Consider the following 20,669-nt stretch of genomic DNA (forward strand, 5'->3'; position numbering starts at 1 on the left):
AAATGTCCGTTGTTTGATCTATAGTTGGAACATATCGAAGCTCCACTTTCTTTTCCTTCACCTTATCTCTCACAAAGTGAACATCGATCTCAATATGCTTTGTTCTAGCATGTAATACCGGATTGCTTGCCAAAGCTATAGTGCTCATATTATCCACCCAAATAACTAGAGTTTTTGCATAAGCAACTCCCAGTTCATCGAGTAGACCAGCTATCCATGTTACTTCGCAAGCTGTTTGAGCAAGACTTCTATATTCAGCTTACGTGCTCGATGTAGAAACAATTGCTTGCTTCTTTGAAGACCATGAAATCAAGTTCTTTCCATAGTATACACAATACCATGTCACTGATTTTCTGTCATCAAGGTCTGCAGCCCAATCTGAATCAAAAAAGACCATCAATGTTGAGTCTGATCTCTGAAAATGAAAACCATAGTCCATAGTCCCTGCCAAGTATCTTAATATCCGCTGCACTGCCTTCCAATGCACATCAAGTGGTGAAGCAATGAATTGGCTAACTTTGTTGACAGAGAAACTAATTTCTGGTCTTGTTATTGCAGCATATTGAAGTGCTCCAACAGTACTTCTATAGAGCTTACCATTCATGAAAGGATCTCCATCATTTTTGGACAGCTTGAGGTTTGTAAGCATTGGAGTTGGATATGGCTTACAATCTAGCATCTGCACTCTTTTAGAAGCTCTTTGATGTAGGCTGCTTGACAAAGATGAATGCCTTGTGCTGTGTAAGCAATCTCAACCCCAAGAAAATGCTTCACTTTCCCTAGATCCTTTAATGAGAAATGGTTGTTAAGCTGAGAAATAACCTCCTTGATTGCAGTTGAAGAAGAACCAGTAATTAGCATATCATCCACATATATAAGAAGATAGATAGTTTCTTTTCCATGAATCCTAAAGAATAAAGAAGTACTCCCTCCGTCCCATTGAAGATGACCCACTTTCCTTTTTAGTTTGTCCCAACCAAGATGACCCATTACTTAAAATGGAAACACCTTTATCTCTACTTTATCCCCTCTCTCTTACTTTACTCTCTCCTCTCAACACACAAAATAAAGTTGCATAAAACCCCGTGCCGCCCAAGGAAGGGGTCATCTTCCTTGGGATCGTTTGATGTAGAACTGATTGGATAGTTGAGAACCAACACTTAGAAGCTTGTTTGAGACCGTACAAGGCCTTGTTGAGCTTGCAGACTAGATTAGGATTACCTTGCTCAAAACCAACAGGCTGCCTCATATATATCTCTTCCTCAAGATCACCGTGAAGAAATGCATTATTGACATCAAGATGAGATATAATCCAACCAGAAGATATAGCAATAGAGATGATGAGTCTGATGGTGGTTGGCTTGACAACCGGGCTAAAGGTTTGTAACACCCTCTGAACCCGACATGAAAGATGCGGTTCATGAAAAATTCTTAAGAATACCACTTCCCTGTTCTTACGTTATTAATTAAGACCATTTGGAAAAGCGAAGAAGTCGGGAAGTAGAGCTGCTAAAATAACATATATGACCAGCATTTAATTTCTAAATACAAACATCAATTAAAGCCAACAAAATAGTTACACTCCAAAAGCCTAAGTATATGCCACTAAAGTTTAAGTTCAAAAGTATATACAAGCAGCACTGAAGGAACGGAGGCAGGTGTGCTATCGTGCCGAATTTCCCCCAATCTACTTTTCCCTTGTTGAATCTACAAGAATCCAAGCAATAGAAGAGTAAGTTATTTGTTAAGTTAGTGGAATTGCAACAATATAAATAATAGAGTGCAATATTAGACACACTCCATTAATTAAACCAAATGTGCACGCTGCGGCTAATGCACACAAACTGTTCGAATATTAAAGCTTTAGTACAAAAGGGCCTTGAATCGAGACTCTCAAAATTCAAATACTTTATATTTCATAACAGAAGTTCCATAATAGGAACTAACCATCTATAACGAGTACAAGATGGAGACTACTGGAACCTTTGGGATAGATTCAGAATGGAAGTTATGCCATCCATAGAACAGTACAGAATGGAGGCTAATCATTCCATAGGATAGGCTTGGCGTCCTACGAACTATCTAGGTGTCATGCCACAGAATCCCAAGGCTATAACATTTCATCAAACAATACACAACAACAAGGAGGTACAATGTAGAATATTATGAATTCTCAATCCATCAGTGAAATAAACCCATCAAATCCGAAGGTATAATTATAATTTTCAAAACTCATATTCCCACTGTGGAAATTTTCATTTCCATAACTATAATGGGGTAATGCACAAACTAATTTAAACATATTTAGTCTTCCACAATTCACCAATATTTATGAAATAAGCAAGAGTTCATAAAATGAAACAAGGATAAACATTGTCTACAATAACAGGTAAAAATACTCCACTCAAAGGCAATTAAATGAAACAACACAAAATCGAAAAGTAAGAGAGTTAAGGTCCCTTCTATGACTAATTTTGTGTCTACGACTGAATTAAGTAAGAAAAGTTGAGCTCCTACCTTATTATGACAACTTAACCTTGGTGTTGCCTTCAAGCTCTAGGTTTTTACTTCCATGGAGGAAAAAGGTGAGGGGACTAGGAGGGGGTATTCTAATCAAGGAGTCTTAGATTTAAGAGTGTATGGCGGTGGGTGAATTGGTAGTCCGTTCACAGCAGAAGGTTGATACCGAGAGAGAGCTTCTATTCTACTTCAAGAGCTAAATTCTCAATGTAAGGTTTCTGTAAAATCAAAGCCAGGCTCTTGAGAGAAGCCTTGTGCTACTAACCTAGCCTTGTGTCTAGCAATGCTACCATCAACATGTCTCTTTAATTTGAAAACCCAAGTGTTGCCTATCAAGTTCTTTCCTGGAAGTAAAAGTGTTAGGATCCAGGTTTTGTTTCTCAGCAAGGCTAGAAATTCTTCTAACATAGCAGCTTTCCATATGGGAATTAGCAAAGCTTCAAGAGCTGTTCTAGGAATGCAGGCAAGAGATACAAGATATACTTTAGGTTTAAAAATCCCTGCTTTCCCTCTAGTGACCATTTGATGAGTAGATTTGACATTATCATCATTAGTTGGCAAAACTGGAATATCAGATTCATCATTAGAAGGTGAAGTGATATCAGGAATGGACTGAGTGGACGAGAGGTTTTGTGGAGCTGATTGTGGAGAACTTAGAGGAGAGCTGCCTAATGAAGGAGAAACATGATCATCATTGAAGAGAGGAAGAGTTAGGGAGGGGGTAGACTGTGATGCAGCAGGAGAAGAAGAAAAACAACCAGAATCATGATGGTGAGGTGTTGAAAATGTAGAGGGTATGACGGAAGGAAGAGAAGATGCATCATGTGATGGTGCAAAAGCTGATAAATTGGGAGAAGAAGCAGTGATATTTGATGGTGAGGGAGATGATAAATTGGGAAAAACAGATTCATCAAAAATGATGTCTCTAGTTACAATAAGCTTTCCAGATGGTAATAAGGCTTTATAGCCTTTGTGAGAGGTGCTGTAACCAAGGAAAATGGAAGGTGTGGATCTAAATTCAAGCTTGTGCTTGTTATATGGTCTAGTAAAGGGGTAACAAAGACACCCAAATGATCTAAGCACAGAGTAGTTTGGCTTAATTTTATGCAATTTTTCAAAAGGAGAAATGAATTTGAGAAGAGCTGTGGGTAGTCTGTTAATGAGATATGTGGCTGTGACAACAGCATCATCCCAAAACCTTGTAGCTAATCCAGCTTGAGAGAGCATAGACAAAGCCATCTCAATGATATGTCTATGCTTTCTTTCAGCCAAACCATTTTGTTGGGGATTATATGGACAAGAAACTCTATGAGTAATTCCAGAACTTGCCAAAAAACCAGAAAGCCCTTGGAATTCTCCTCCCCAGTCACTTTGTAAAATTTTAATTTTGGCATTTAATTGGTTTTCAGCAAGATTTTTGAAAAGCTTGAATGCAGATTCTACATCACTTTTAGATTTAAGAAGAAAAAGCCACGTGAAACGACTATAATGGTCTATGAAAGTAACATAATATTTGAATCCATTCCTTGAAATGACGGGAGATGGACCCCAAAGATCACTATGCACAAGTTCAAGAGGCTTTGAATAAACAGTGGTAGAACTTTCATATGGTAATCTATGAGCTTTAGCAACAAAGCAAGATTTGCATAACTCATTGGATTTTATTGAATGGAAAGGAACATTACAGTTGGTGAGAGCATGTTTGACTGTATCAAAAGCACAATGGCCTAGTCTCTTGTGCCATAACTCTAGGCTAACAACAGCTGCACTAGAAGAAGCTAAAGCTAAAGGAGAAATGGAAGCTAAAGACTTGGAACTTGAGACAGGAACACTGCTCTTGTCCTTATTGAAAGAGGCTGAGACGGCTGAACTTGAAGATTTGGAGTTGGAATTGGACTTGTGCAAGAAAAAGTGATAAAGTCCATGATCAAGAGTTCCCTTGAGGATGATTTCCTTGGTTACCTGGTCTCTCACAAAACAGAAGGTTGGGTGAAACTCAAAAAACACATCATTATCTCTGGCAAATTGGGAAACACTAAGAAGATTTCTAGATATTTGAGGCACATGAAGCAAGTTATGAAGAAATAAAGATCTGGATGAGTGGTGTGAAGATGATTTGAAAACAGAATTGCCAACATGCTTTATGCTAATGCCATTACCATCACCAAGGTGCAAGAGTTTACCTCCACGATACTCACTGGCAGAATTGAGATTCCCAAAATCATGTGATATATGATTCGTTGCTCCTGAATCTGGATACCAAGATGTTGAAGAAGAAGCATCTATGCTATATTCAGAAGGAGTTTGTTGGGCAGGAGCTTGTGAAGCATTTTGAAAGTAGTTTTGCCCTCTGATTTGAGCAACATTTGCAGCAAGATTCATCTGATAGCTTCCATGGCTAGCTGGATTTTGATTTCTTATCTGAGGAGCATTTGGCACAAAGTTTTGCTCATACCTGTACCAGCATTTATCAGCTCCATGGCCTGGTTTTTGACACAGTTGGCAAATGATTTTTCCACCAGATCTACCACCTCTGCCTCCATATCTGCCACCTCTTCCTCTGAAATTAGAACCTCTGCCTCCATCATTCCTGTAGTTGTTGTTGTTGGAGCTGAGATTGCTTCTTTGATTTGATTGAACTAGGTGTGCAGAAGGCAAAGATGCATCAGCACTAATGGAGCTGGACTTTATTTCTTCCAGCCTTGACTCATAACTCATGAGGATTGCAGAAACATCTTGGACTGTCCATCCTTCTGTCTTCGAGGTAACAGTCACCATTACTGGGTGTGCAATAACTCAAACAAGAAATACAAAATCAATTATTTGACTTATTCCCATCCATATTCTTCTCATCAACACCATCACCATCACCATCACCATCGGTCTTCCTAAAGAGCTTCCCCTTGAGATGTTGAGCAAACGTGCGAGGCGTGAAGTGCGGCGGCTCAGCCTCCGAAACAGTCTCCGGCAGCGGCTGGAGAATGATCTTATCCTTGTCCGGCTCGCAGAAAACCGCCCAAGAAATCCTGACCTTGTCCTTGTTGACGAGTCCGCGGTGCAGGATGCTCTTGTACCTTCCGTTGCTCAGGATCTCGATCGTGTCTCCGATGTGCATGATTATGGAATTCGGCACGCATTTTGCGGTCACCCATTTTCCCTCGTAGAACACCTGGAGCCCCGGGACCATGTTGTGCAGGATGAAGGTGAGCGCGCTGACATCCGTGTGCGCCTCTACGCCAAGGGCCAGCTCCGGCTGGGGGCATTTCGGGTAGAAGTTTATCTTCATTTGGAGGATTAGATCCTCCGTACCACACACTTCTTTTTCTAGCCTGTCTTTTTCGAGCCCTAGCCCTATCGATAGGACCGATAGTATCTTCGTTGCTAGTCCTCGCACCTGCTTTGCATACTCGCTTGTAGCCGCTCTACACACACAAACAGAGGGTTTGGCAATGCACACCCAGACTCATACTATTAGTATGATATTAGTAGTATGTTTTGCTTTCAGGGACACTCCCCAAAAGGCCTTATACTATTGGAGTACGAGTTGCATATTTTTTAATTATCTGATGTGGGATGGTTTGAAGTTTGAAGTTTGAACTTTGAATCCAACAAAACATATTTATAAAGTTAACGTAATACACTAGTACTATTGTAGTGGACTTACATATAATCAGCAGGGTGATTGGGCCAAATAGAAAAGTCCCTTTTGTCCTCAGGCAGCACACAATGGAAAAAGTAGTCCTCCCACTCGAGCTGCCCACTGGCGTTGTTAGCTAGCTTGCTTCCGTAGCCCTGCACATTCCCGGCCGCCTGATCGTTGGCGTACTTCTCCTTCTCCTCCACCGGCAGCTCGAAAAACTCCTTCCCGGCAGCCTTGACACGGCTCGTCAGCTCCTCAGGTATACCGTGATTCACCAAATGCATCACCCCCCATTCCATCGCCGCCTTCTTCACCGCCTCGTGGCACTTCTTCCGCGTCTCCTCGTCGCTGGAATCGATCTCGAGGAGATCGATCGTGGGCAGCTGTGGCCCCTCATCGATGCTTTTTTCTTCTTCGAAAATGTCGCGGATGCTATTCAGCTCTTCTTGGGGCCGGACGTAGTCTTTGGGGATCGTCTCCAGGCCGCTTCGGGCGAGTTCCTCCACCCGCGGCCTTGGAGCCGTTGTAGCAACCATTCTTTTTGAAAAAGTTGGGTTTGTAGATGAAGCTTATGAAATGGAAGTATGTTAGGTCGAAATGTGGGAGTGGAATTGCATGAGAGATGTGTGTGTATTAATAGATGTGTTGAAAAGCGGGTAGGAAAGAGACAACAAAAATGGCAAGTATTGTTGACTGGGGAGTAGAGGCATGGTATGCAATAAGTTTGGTGATGAATACTAATACTACTCCGTCCGTCTCCTAATAATTGTCCACTTTGATTCTAACACGAATTTTAAGAAATATAAAGGAAAGTGAATTGAAAATATTAGTGGAATGTGAGTTTCACTTTTATATATTAGTTTTATAATAAATGTGAGTGCAATGAGTTAATAGAAACTGGAACGTGAGACCTACTTATCATTTATGTTAAATAGTGAAAGTGGACAATTAATTGGGAACGGAAGAAAATGAAAAAAGTAAACAATTAATGGAAAACGGAGGAAGTATTAATTTTAAATTTTAAATAGATTTGTTATAAGACACTCCACTAGTAAAATTATTTATGAGACATAATAAGATGTGCCCCATCGGATGGTGGTGGTAAGTTCAACTTGATTAGCAATAAAATGCAACTTGATTAGCAATAAAATGCAACTTCATTAGTAAAATAGTTCTCTTTAATTAATACCAGTAGAGTGAAGATTCGACTATATAACTAAAATATATACAATTAATTAAGTATATGCATGCACTCATGACTCATCTAGTAACAAGCGACATGCCTATTTAAAACTTATCTAAACTTAATGATCTTTTACATATTGTCCACATGACTAGTTTGAGAGTTGGTTATACCTAACAAAAAGAGCCGGGTGGGTGGTAAACTATTTAAGACTTATTTAAACTTAATGATCTTTTACGTACATCAAACCGAATTCGATTGATAACAGATACATTTAAACGATTTGTATCACTGGATCGATGGAGGTAATCTCGCCGTGATATTTATGTACTCCTTTTGTCCACCATTAGAAGTCTCGTTGACTTTTCTGCGCTCATTTATAAAAATATACTCAAACAGTTAAAGTGGGGAAACGATGAATAAAGATGGAAAGTATTTTAGAGAAGACTCTTCCATACATTATTCTCTCTCTTACTTTATCATTTCTCCACTTTAACTATTTATTATCCCCTCCGTCCCCCAAAATTCGTCACCATTTGACCCGGTACGGGTTTTAAGAAATGTAGTAGAATTGAGTTGAAAAAACTAGTGGAATGTGGGTTCTACTTTTATATATTAATTTTATAATAAAATGTGAGTAGGAATGAATTAATGGAATATGAGGTCCACTACCGAAAATGGTAAAAGTGAAAGTTGATAAATTTTTAGGGACGAACGGAAATAGAAATAGGTGACAAATTTTCAGGGACGGAGATAGTATCTTTTTTATAAAACGAGTGCAGAAAAGTCAACGGGACTCCTAACGGCGGACAGAGGGAGTACTACTAATAACTTTGTGTTCCAGTTTCCATTATTTGCGTTTTTGTGCTTAACATTAATGGACCAATTAGTAGGAGCGGGTGGGGTGAGATGGTTAGTCATGAGATTAGGGGAAAAGGAGTCCATTCAAATGGGTTGAAACAGGTCCAAATCTACAATTGTTAGCTAAGATTTGGTTGAACGTATGAATGGAGAAGATAAAAGTTATCTTGGGAACCGAACGGGCAGTGTAAAAGTTGCTAAGCTAGTTAATAACTTAATTTTTTTTACTCACTAACATAAACGAACTTAGTAAATACTAGTACTACAAATTTTATAATTTCAGCGAAATTATTTAACAAGTTTAATTTGTCAATGAGCTACCAAATTAAATATTGTTGTATTATTTGGTTTCTAGAAATTCAAATCGCGACAGACAGAAATTCAATATGAGCTTTTTTTATATCATGCCAAGTTATTTGATAATCTCCTGTATATGCTAGTTTTAGCAGTCCAGTATATACCTTAACCCTTCTGGAATGAATATTTTTTTCCCCCTTGTCTAATCATTGAATTAGCTTCGGTTTGTTGAATTTTGGGAATTATAGAAATCAACAAAACTTCAACAGATTATGTGCTTTAGTGAAGATGATTAATTGAAGCTACCAAACCAACCCTAATTTTTGGGCTTGTTCATTTTCAGTTAACAAAATGGGGAGTAGTATTGTATTCCACGTAATGAATACAGTAAGCAAGGTCAGACCACGTGGCGGTGTATAAGAATAGGAGCGGCGATCACAAAGATCTAATTAGTCAAACTCCCTCCACATATTACGTTATCCTTAAACATCCCTCACACCATAACAATTATATTTCCCGCCCCCACCAAATGACCAACGCCTCACCACCACCACCACCACCACCCTTCTTCCGCCGCAGATGGCCACCGGACTTACTTTCCACGCAACCAAACCCTTATTTCTTACCACTCACTTCACAAACCTCTCTTATGTAAATGTTCCTACTTCCGCTTTGGCACCCCCTCGAAAGCCGTCGCTCAAACGAAATTTGGCTGTCAAAGCCACCACTGATCCATCAGGTTAGGCATTTGCTTCTCAAATCACCGCAAAATCGCAATTCAGCATAATTAAACCAAAAACAAAAACAAAAAAATTCTATTAAGCCTCCTAGTCCTACTTTATTGCAAATTACTTTGGAACCCCAATTCACTGAATTCAACTTTCGACATATCGTTACTCACCTCAGGTCAGGTTGAAAAGGATGAAATCGATGAGAAACCGAAAAGGACTGTAGGGGAGATGGAACAGGAATTTCTTCAAGCACTTCAGGTTCGTAGTATCACAGATTCCTTATTACTACCATACTACTATCTTTATTTTTACTCTTTTAATTGATTAAATTACATTAATTATCTCTAGGCTAATCCACAAAACTAAACGCCCCATATTAATTAGATTCAACCTCATAACATTTTAGTCATAAGCTCACTCGCTCCATATATGATTAAATCGCTATGTTTGTTGCTTAGTATTATACCAACTGTTATGCTTGTTTCAGGCATTCTATTACGAGGGGAAGTCAATTATGTCGAATGAAGAATTTGATAATCTCAAGGAAGAACTGATGTGGGAAGGAAGCAGTGTTGTAATGCTAAGTAATACTCCATATCTTTTGCATCTTTGATTTGTTACTTTTATTAAATTTGTAAGAGATTACGCCTCTTAACGACTGAAATTCCTTTCTTTTTTACTCATGTTGTCTTGTGTTTGCAGGTGCTGATGAGCAGAGGTTTTTGGAAGCTTCAATTGCTTATGTATCCGGAAACCCACTTTTGTCCGACAAGGAGTTTGATGAACTGAAACAGAGGCTTAAGGTAATTTGATAATATGATAAGATGCTAGTACCAATTAATATCTTGTTATCACTTATGTTCTTATATATGCTAGCATATACTACTATTATTGTGTTCCTCAAAGATACTTCAGTTATTGATTTTCACTCCTTTAGCATCTTCTAGGCAGATGGTAGTGAAATTGTGATTGAAGGTCCTCGATGCAGCCTCCGGAGTAGGAAGGTTAGTTCTATTTAACTCCTCAATTACTTCCCTTTATGTGTGGTTATGTAGCTAGTCTTTCTTGCTCGATATTCTTACAATTAAATTTCTTATGTGACTGACTTAGACATTATGTTTTATGTCTGGTTTTCATTTAAAATGCAGGTCTATAGTGATCTTTCTGTTGACTACCTAAAGATGTACCTTCTGAATGCTCCGGCTACAATTGTTGCGTTAGGATTGTAAGTCACACCATACTTATGCATTACACGGACTTCATCAACCTTCTCTACTTTTAGAGCATAGCGTGCTATCAAACTTCACTCGATCCTCTCTTCTGCAGGTTTTTCTTTATAGACGAAATAACTGGCTTCGAGGTCGTAAAGGTGATCAAATGCCACTCAACTGGAATATCACATATCAGTAATGCTTCCTCAATTCTCATTAGTTGAATTAAATCCAATGTCATTTCAGATTCCGGAGCCATTTGGTTTTCTCGTCACGTGGTTTGCAGCTCTGCCTTTCATAATATGGCTAGCGTTCACGCTCACAAATGCCGTTGTGAAAGATGTTTTAATCTTAGAGGTGAAATTCTCTCCAATGTTTAAATCAGACAAGAGAAGTAACTGATTTTTTCTGCAGTGTGTTTGACATTGAGGTTTGGATATTTCAGGGGATCTGTCCAAACTGCGGCACCAAGAACAATTCCTTTTTCGGTTCCATACTATCGATTTCCAGTGGGGGTTCTACCAACAACGTGAAATGCTCCAAGTAAGCTCGATTATTTATCCAACATAAAGAGTCTGTTTATCTAGCTTTTTCTTGTCTGGATTGTTTAAATTGATGGCATTGTTATCAGTTGTGGGACTGCATTGGTGTATGATTCCAAGACACGTTTGATTACGTTGCCTGAATGAAGTGAGGCATGACTTGATAAGGTACCATCTCATGCTGTTAATTTCTTAACTTCATTGATCTTCCAATTGACTTAATTATAGATAGTTATGAATGTAAAATTCTTATCTACTTTAACTTGTGAAAACATTGTCACAGTTCTACATGATTACTAAATTTACAAAAAATCTTATCTAGTCATGTGATAATAAGTTTAACTAGAAATCTTATCTAGTCATGTGATATTTTTATCTTTGTATTTGTAATTGAGCTAATAAAAATTAAGATATGAAAATTCAATCTCCAAAATATTTTATCTGTTTTTTTTTCTCCAAAATCACCTTTCCATTAGTCTGCTTATATTTGAACAAATTGGTGCAGGATGTTGTTTTATTGGCTACCAATTACAAGGCCAACATTGGTAATGTAAATATATTACAGAGGCTTCTCTGGTGCTGTATTATATCCTAGATACCACATTTCTTAAAGTACGTAGTTGCAATATTAATTTTTAATTTGCATACTCTGTTTATGTTGTAGATTCTAATGTATAGAGAAAACATAATACAGTTATATGAGAAGATATTATTATAAATTTATTGCTCAAGACAAATTTTTAGCGCAAGCATTACAATGTTAGTTATTGGGGATAAAATTATCACTCTACGACATCATCCAACTCTGATACAGAGCGAAAGACGATTGTACCAAAAAGATTCGACTAAATCGACGTATACGAACAATATCATATAATGTTAATGATAATAGACAAAATACACAAGATTTTCCACAAGGTGTTTAATGAAACTGTGATATCGGTTTACATTTAGATTAGTTTTGTTTAATTTTTTTTCTTAGCAAGTGTCTTATTTTTAGGGATATTGCTATGTTTTAAAATTTTAATCAACTTGGAGTTTCTTGTCTTGTAAGTTGTAATTAGGGCTTTGATTTCTATTTTTGGATAGGTTCAGGAATAAAGTTCAGTCTAAGTTATCGTTATTGTTATGGCATTTTCAGATGATGATATCTTAGTTTTAAGAGGAGTAATTATCTTTTATTTCTTTTATGTTATCTGATTCTTCTAACTTTATTTATGTTGAATATTAATTATGTTCAGTAGTAACCCGGATTTTTGTTTCTATATCATCAGCTTCTTCGTTGATTATTTAATGCAATGACCACTCATCATTCTATATCAAATGGTGTACCTTAATTATACGAGGCAAAATTATTGTTTTTGTATAAGCACTTTGCAACTGAGTCCACATTGACTAAGTAAAATAACTAGTACTACTACTATAATAGTATTTTTTGTCCACATATTTAAAATCTCCCTCTTAATTGGGTTCTACAATAACCTTACAAACCGTGCCTTTAACCGAACATAACCTCAATCCACATCTTGTTAATAAAAAAGTATACTACATTAATTAAGGCCAAATACAATACCTGCGCGCACGTTCCCACACATTTTAGGACTACGTGGTACAAATTCGAGCTTGTTTGCCCTTTAAACATCATAAATTTATATATAAAAAAATTCAATTGATTGACCTGAAAGATATGCTTAGTGCTAACACGTTCGTGAATGTCACCAAGCTAATATTACTCATTCTACATTCAAAAGATTACTATATAAACTACATCTCTACACCCATAGTCATAGCCGATTATCAAATGCTATTCACAAAAATTTAGTTCGAATTTCTTAGATACTAGCAAGATTAGAGGTGAACAAAACCAATGGCTTATAATTTGCTTTATTCATGGTGCCTTGTGTTAGCGGTGGTAGTTGGTGGAGCAGCAGCGGGGGGATATTCAGCCCCAGCTGGATTTCAACCTACCCCATGGCAACAAGCCTTTGCAACATTTTATGGCGATGAATCGGCTTCCGAAACCATGAGTGAGTGATTCTTCTTAATCTTCGTTTCAAAGTGAAAATTTAGTCGAGAAATAGTAGTACTGTGATAAGTCCAGTCAATCACAATTGTAGAAATATGCTCTTCTCTTCTTTTTTTTTCTATTTCTACAATTGCGATAGACTGGTGTACGACTACAACATGACCATATGTTCGGATCACTAATTTTTTACCAGTTGCGCTCAAGTGGAAAATAGATTTGCATGTCATATACAAAATCAATCAAAATAGCGTCACATGAACATTAATCCCAACTATTTCAAGAAATGGACACAGTATATGATGTGGTGACAAATTAAAAAATATAATGGGGCTATACAGACGGAGCATGCGGATACGGAAACTTGTTCAACACGGGCTATGGCACGGACACGGCGGCGCTGAGCACAACGCTATTCAAAAACGGGTACGCGTGCGGGCAGTGCTTCCAGCTCCGTTGCGTAAATTCAAAGTGGTGCAACAAGGGGTCACCCATCACCACCATCACCGCCACCAATCTCTGCCCGCCCAACTGGTCTCAGGACTCCAACAACGGCGGCTGGTGCAACCCGCCTCGCTCCCATTTCGACATGGCCAAGCCAGCTTTCATGAAGATTGCTCAGTGGACCGCTGGCATTGTTCCTGTCACATACCGCAGGTACGTAAAACTTCGGCCCATTAAAATAATCATAGTAGTGCCCGTTCGGTTCCCAATATAACTTTTATCTTCTCCATTCACATTTTCAGCCAAGTTTTAGCTAACAATTGTAGATTTGGGTCTGTTTCGGCCCATTTGAATGGACTCCTTTTCACCTAATCTGATGACTAACCATCTCACCTCACCCCCTCCTACTAATTTGTCCATCTCCCTCTCCTCATTATTCTCCTCTCCACCCTACTCTACAACCATGCATAAGACTAATTTAATCCTAGCCAAGGTCTATTTTAGTGTATCTTACATTGCATCTCAAAATAATTTTGTTTCATGAACCGAACAGCCATGTAGTAGATAATACGAGTTTTAATACAAAATTAGTAAAGTAAGATAGCGCTAGAGATTTAATACAAAATTGATGAAGTCAAATAGTGATACAAAGATCAGAATGACTGAAGTATTTTTATTAGGAAATGGGTCCCACCTAGTGGATGGCCATAAATTAAAAAAAAAACATGATTATTTTTTGCAGACGAAAATAGTACTATTGAATTCTAAGATCACATATATACATATATTGTTGCAGAGTAGCATGCAATAGGAGAGGGGGAATAAGGTTCAGGTTCGAGGGGAACGGGTACTGGCTGCTGGTATACGTGATGAACGTCGGGGGAGGGGGAGACGTGGCGAATATGTGGGTGAAGGGAAGCAAGACAAACTGGATTAGCATGAGCCATAACTGGGGTGCTTCATATCAAGCATTTGCAACACTTGGTGGGCAGCCGCTTTCATTCAAGATCACTTCATTCACTTCGCATCAAGTTTTGATTGCAAACTATGTTACCCCTGCAAATTGGCAAGCCGGAATGACTTACACTGCCAATGTTAATTTTCGTTGATTTCACCTTCTCTTTTTACAACATTAATATAATTACACCATGTACCACTGTTTTTTTTGTTAAGTTTGCTGATTTACTCGTAGAATTCTACGAGTAACTAATTAAGATGTGGAAGGATAGGTGCTTTATTTTAATATATATATTTGCCATTCTTCTGAGTTGTGAGGTAGTACTACTCCACTTTTTAACAAAAATGCGTTTGGTAAATATTTTATAGTTAGGTAGCACACTCTTTGGGTATTAGTATATAGAGAGGTTCAAAGGAAACATACATGAAAACGGAAAACCTATATATGAAACATTCTTCAGAAAAATTATTTCATAGTAAAGTCTACATAAAAATACTACCACTATTTCTTTTTGGATCTTGATAGGTTGAGATTTATGGACCTAATTGAGAATTGAGACTCATCCAGAATATTTGTGAAATGTCAACAACATATAGTTTATGTCAACACGGGGGCATAATTGTAATTTTATTAATTTATTAATTTTTTTAATTTAATTTTATTTTTTTTTGTCAACTACATATACAATTCATGTCAACTACACATCAAATGTCAACAACTTTATTCAATAAATACTACTCCATTTGACATGAATTATACATGTAGTTGACATTATATTGTGTAGTTAACATGAATTGTATATGTAGTTGATATGGATTGTACACATAGTTGACATTATATGTGTGTAGTTGACATGAATTGTGTGGGTGGTTGACATGGATTGTACACATAGTTGACATTATATGTGTGTAGTTGATATGAATTGTATATGTAGTTGAAAAATAAAAAATAAAATAAAAAAATTTAAAAAAAAATTAAAAGTAAAAATTAAAAATTAAAAAAAATTATTGAATAAAATGTACAATGATATTACCATTCTGCTCTTTCATAATTAATTAATCTAAAGATATTTTCTATGTGAAAAAATCTGGACCACTCATTTAATAAAAATGAGTGGCTGATATTCCATCTCATTTCTCAATTAGCATAAAAAAATCTGAATTGATCGCAATCCATTTCTTTTTAACACCATCATCAAGATTTAGAAAATATATTCTAATTAGTCTTTCTCGATTAGTTTAAACTTCAATCCTAAGCTTGTTTATTTTCTATTGATCACCTCTAGGAAAATGTCATAATCCAAACTGGATCGGTGGAAGTAGAAGAATGAGATGGATTCAAAGGACTGATGATTGAGAATGGACAATTAGCATATTGTCATTGACTTATATCCAAAAATCACGCGTGTTCTTCAACTAACTCATGGATACAATGTGCTTCCCACACCTTCGTTTCATTCTCTATTTTTTTTTAATTAAGAAGGATTAATAGTAATAGATCCACTTTCATCTTGCGGCCCGGGCCCTCTCCTAATAGTTCAACATGTATTAGGATTTTCAGTACCCTCTCCTAAAAGTATTAAACGGTTACTATATTTGGTGTCTTCCAAAAAGTATAACACTTCTAAATTTGAAATATGATCTCACACTTTATTTTATATACTACTTAAACACTTCTTATTTATTAGTAGTACTACTACTCTTTTAACTAGTCAGACTCTCCGGGTGGGATTCTCTATCCCATAATCTTGTATACGGAGTATAAATATTCGACTAATAATTTCACTAAATATCATTTATTGTACTGTAAATTTTTTATTACGTAAATACTCCAGTGAATTGTGTTAATAGTACTTTTTTATTTTATAATATAACAATTTAGAGTAATCAACATAAATATTTTTTTAACCAGAATACTCAGAAATATGGTGTAATTTTTTAAAAGTAAATTTTTTGTTTAAAATATTAATTACTTATATTATACGGAGTATAACAATATGCTAGGAGTTTTTTTTTTTGGTTAAGTGCTAGGAGTATTTTTAACCACGTCTACCAACTATTTGTATTGGGGTATAAATTATGCTTACTTACGGTTTTATAGTAAAATCCAACCATGTATAAACCAGAACGTTAATTATATCACAAAAGGTCATATATACCTTCCCACATAATTTTTCCTTCTTCCAACAAAACGTGACAAAAACAAACTTTTGAGAACCCATTTAAGTAATTATCAACGGCAGCCCAATGACATAAAGTAGAATGATCGAACTGTTGGAAATATTGATTTTGCTCCTATATTTAATGCCAACTGAACAAAAACAAAATAAAAAATAACACCAGCCCCCAACAATTAAAATACTTGTTCGTACAATAATTTTTCGCATGCGGCCCACGCTTCAGGCATTCTAGGCTTCAAGCCCAGTAAACCACTGACATCTTTATTTTAGTTTTTTTTTCTCTCTAAAATTGACTTCATTATTCTGCACTTTTAAGTCCGTAGTGCACCTAACTAGTACTAACACCTTAATTATTATTTAGGTTAGGCTCATTTAGTTAGCAACAGTATTTTCTCTCTCTTGATTATTGAAGGTTTCAAAAGTCAAAAATGAATTTCTTGAATCGGACCATTTTCCTTCGATTATAGTCTTTCATTTATGCTTGTCCTTGATTTCATATTTCGTTTAGCATTTACAAACTAGAGCAGGCTTATTTATTCTAGAGTTAGGAGTAGTAGGTGATTGTTAGCGTGATAATGATGGATCTTTAATTATTTATACTATAACCATAGAGCGGCCTATTTGTTCTTAGTGTACGTGATTTTGGATCTTGCATTCATTGATCACTTTTAAGTATAGTAATATTCAATTTGTTAAATTGAAATCGGGATTAAGGGAGTTCACAATTGATTAGGGGTACAAAACACACGATTTTCATAAAATAAGAGTTTTGCAGAAATCATGTGTTTAGTTAGTGCTTCGGAGAAGTAAGGGGCTAATTTATAGGATAAGTGTTGTAAAATGGATACATAAAATTATGTTTTTGTATTTCAAATCAAGTTTAGAACGTAATTATAATTTTATAGTATATAATAATTCAATAAGTTACAAAATAAAATCAACATATAATAAAAAAAAATTGAAACATTGACAGGGCGATGCCGGACTCGTTGCCGGGTCTTGTCCACTTCTCTACATGAATGTACATTCATTACATGACAACAATAGCTTAATATAAGGTCAAACAAAATCGTTATAAAAAAATGAAATTGAGCAAACAATTGGAATATTAGCCGTATGAGATCTACAAATCTCTAGCATAATAATATTACATTATTAACTTCACTATTGTCGTTGTATATTACGTTTGTTGAATGTCACGTTACTTGTTTTTTTGCTTTGACGTAAATCATGTTACTTTTATTAAAAACACCATATACACGCAACATGACAGATACCAACCATAGTGGTATATCAAAACATGTGACTGCAATCATAGTGTCAGAAATTAAATTTAAACATTAGTAAATCTTTTTATATTTTCTTTGAAAGAAACTTACAATATTTTTGTGATGAAGATCTAAAATTGCATCTATAAAAGACTATAACCGAAACTGGATAATCTATTTTGTCTGACTTATCGGGATTCACGGAAATCTAACTCTAGAAATGTGCTCTTCGATCTTAAGCATTGTGGCACCGATATGGAGAAGTATACAATATATATGTATCACAAACTTTATCATAAATATTGAACATGTGGTTACTTAAGAAGTTGGAAAAAATGCAATTTGGCTCAACAACTTCCTAAATAATTTGAACTTAGTTCCAGCAACTAAGGGCATTATACTCGACTGTGATAACAATTGTGCAATGACAAATTCGAAGGGACCGCAGACTCGCAAAGCTAGTAAGCATATATAGACGAAATATCATATTATCATTTATACGATGAGGCGTGGAGACATAGAGACAACTCTTGTTAATTTCTCGTAATAAAATTTGAATTGTTCCATTAGTGAAAAATATACTCCATTAAATTATTAATTAATAAACGCTGTCAACAAATTTAAATTTATAATGAATATTTGATATTTTAAACATAAGAAGTATTTAATTAAAATAGCCATATTCGTAATATAGACCGAACTACACAATGCAATATTAATTCAATAGTAGAGTCCATTAATATTAAAGGACTAATTAAGTTATGCTAAACTTAATAGAATTAGGACCATTAGGAGACCAAGTCTTAACCCTCTAGTAATCTCTAACTTATCCTATCACCTCTATGAATATGGGGTGAAGGACGAAGTCCAAGTGGCTGAGAACGATGTTTAATGGTTGAATGGTTAATGCTCGAGATTAAAGATTTTGGGTTCTAGTCCATCGTGACGTAATCTTTAAAATTGTCTATTAATTTCTAAAAAAAGGTAGCGGACAAAAATTATGTGCATTTATGATCGAAAAATCACTCTCCTCATATTCGTGAGAGACAATTTATGCTTTATAAAATTTGATCCATGTCTCAATTAATATGCCCGCCATAATAAAAAAATACACTTTAATATATATTCCACATATGTATATATTTTTGGAATCTATCTCATTCTGGTATGTTTCGGTTGATTCTTGTCTATCTTTGAGTTAGAAGTAGGAGTCGCTCCATCGTGACGTAATCTTTGAAATTGTCTATTAATTTCTCAAAAAAGGTAGCGGACAAAAAGTATGTGCATTTATGATCGAACATCGTGACGTAATCTTTGAAATTGTCTATTAATTTCTAAAAAAAGGTAGCGGACAAAAAATATGTGCATTTATGATCGAAAAATCGATCTCCTCATATTCGTAAGAGACAATTTATGCTTTATAAAATTTGATCCATGTCTCAATTAATATGCCCACCGTAATAAAAAAAAAAAGTACACTTTAATATATATTCCACATACGTGTATATTTTTGGAATCTATCTCATTCTAGTATGTTTCGGTTGATTCTTGTCTATCTCTGGATTAGAAGTATGAGTCGCACTTATCCATACCATATGTATCGACATTCACTCTATACTTTTCCCTGACGACGTTATATAACACATTGTAAACTTCGAACTCTATAGGAATATGCTACACTTTATTCAATCATTTACATTTATCATTCTAAATAGAGATTAGAATTAAGATTCCCATGAATCATTTGACAATATTATTTCTACTGCATAATGACAAAAACTTTTTGTACATTCTAAATAGAGATTAGAATGTGATATCCATGAATAATTTGAAATATTATACTAATGCATAATGATATGAACTTTTTATCTACATTCTACATAGAGATAAGAATAGTTATCCCAGAATAATTTGAAATATTATTGTACTACATAATGACAGAAAACTTTTCATTAATTTTCATCATATCTGATATGGCATCTACAACCTGTAAAATCTAATTTCCAGGTCGCAATCTCATGGCAATTTTATCAAGTTTTACTCTTAAATGTTGTTGTATCGTCATTTGAGTTGACTGAAATTTGCTGCTAAAGCATTATAGTTAAATTATAATTATTGCTTTTTAATATATATGGATATCGTATTAAATGAAACACTCTGAAGTTTATATTTTTACATATTTATTTTTTCCTAATCTTAATAATAGTTATCTTTTTTTATTTAAATACTCCCATCACCATTATATAAGTTTTTATTTCGAAAGTCCCAAATATTCAAGCTTATTTCCACAAACAATATTTTTAAACTAATTTTAAATATATATTTATACCCTATACATATATAATTCTTGAATTAACTATTCAATAATAAATAATCATCAAAACATATAAATATATCACGAATTCTATTGCGTATATAATTTGTTAATACTTCTAAAATTCTATTACAATAAAATATTCTCTCCGTCTCACAAGAATATGCACTATTTCCTATATAGTTCGTTCCACAAAAATATACACATTCTTTTTTAGTAATTATTTTCTCTCTAATAAGATGAGACTCATTCTAGTTACAATACTTACTTACATTTTATTTCTATCTCTCTAAATTTATTAATTATTATTAAAATTTGTATCTAACTAAAAATGCATATTTTTATGAGACGGGATTATCAACTTAGCATCACAAAGGCCAATAAAAGTGAAAGTCAAACACAAAAAAATACAATATGTGCCAGCCCAGAAAGTGTAAAATCACAAATGTTTTCCCATGGAATAATTTTGATAAAATTGTTAATTATAAAAAAGATAAA

The 20,669-nt window shown here is 35.3% G+C and overlaps 3 protein-coding genes across 3 annotated transcripts; 2 read left to right on the plus strand and 1 right to left on the minus strand.

Moving 5' to 3' along the window:
- Positions 1–5,313: 5,313 nt before the first annotated feature.
- On the minus strand, positions 5,314–6,752 carry LOC125216387 (leucoanthocyanidin dioxygenase). The gene is made up of 2 exons (XM_048118079.1): positions 6,185–6,752; positions 5,314–5,942 (listed from the first exon to the last, which is right to left on the minus strand). Exons 1-2 carry the CDS (start codon positions 6,694–6,696, stop codon positions 5,336–5,338), a joined length of 1,119 nt encoding a protein of 372 aa, XP_047974036.1. The 5' UTR covers positions 6,697–6,752; the 3' UTR covers positions 5,314–5,335.
- Positions 6,753–9,028: 2,276 nt separating this feature from the next.
- LOC125211752 (PGR5-like protein 1B, chloroplastic) lies at positions 9,029–11,704 on the plus strand. The gene is made up of 11 exons (XM_048111665.1): positions 9,029–9,240; positions 9,408–9,490; positions 9,720–9,816; positions 9,935–10,035; positions 10,180–10,236; positions 10,381–10,457; positions 10,559–10,601; positions 10,690–10,800; positions 10,889–10,986; positions 11,075–11,153; positions 11,491–11,704. Exons 1-10 carry the CDS (start codon positions 9,081–9,083, stop codon positions 11,130–11,132), a joined length of 885 nt encoding a protein of 294 aa, XP_047967622.1. The 5' UTR covers positions 9,029–9,080; the 3' UTR covers positions 11,133–11,153; positions 11,491–11,704.
- Positions 11,705–12,802: 1,098 nt separating this feature from the next.
- On the plus strand, positions 12,803–14,719 carry LOC125216122 (expansin-A18-like). The gene is made up of 3 exons (XM_048117746.1): positions 12,803–13,012; positions 13,350–13,665; positions 14,249–14,719. Exons 1-3 carry the CDS (start codon positions 12,853–12,855, stop codon positions 14,559–14,561), a joined length of 789 nt encoding a protein of 262 aa, XP_047973703.1. The 5' UTR covers positions 12,803–12,852; the 3' UTR covers positions 14,562–14,719.
- Positions 14,720–20,669: the final 5,950 nt, after the last annotated feature.

Source organism: Salvia hispanica, chromosome 3 (assembly GCF_023119035.1).
Source record: "Salvia hispanica cultivar TCC Black 2014 chromosome 3, UniMelb_Shisp_WGS_1.0, whole genome shotgun sequence".
NCBI classification, from domain to species: Eukaryota; Viridiplantae; Streptophyta; class Magnoliopsida; order Lamiales; family Lamiaceae; genus Salvia; species Salvia hispanica.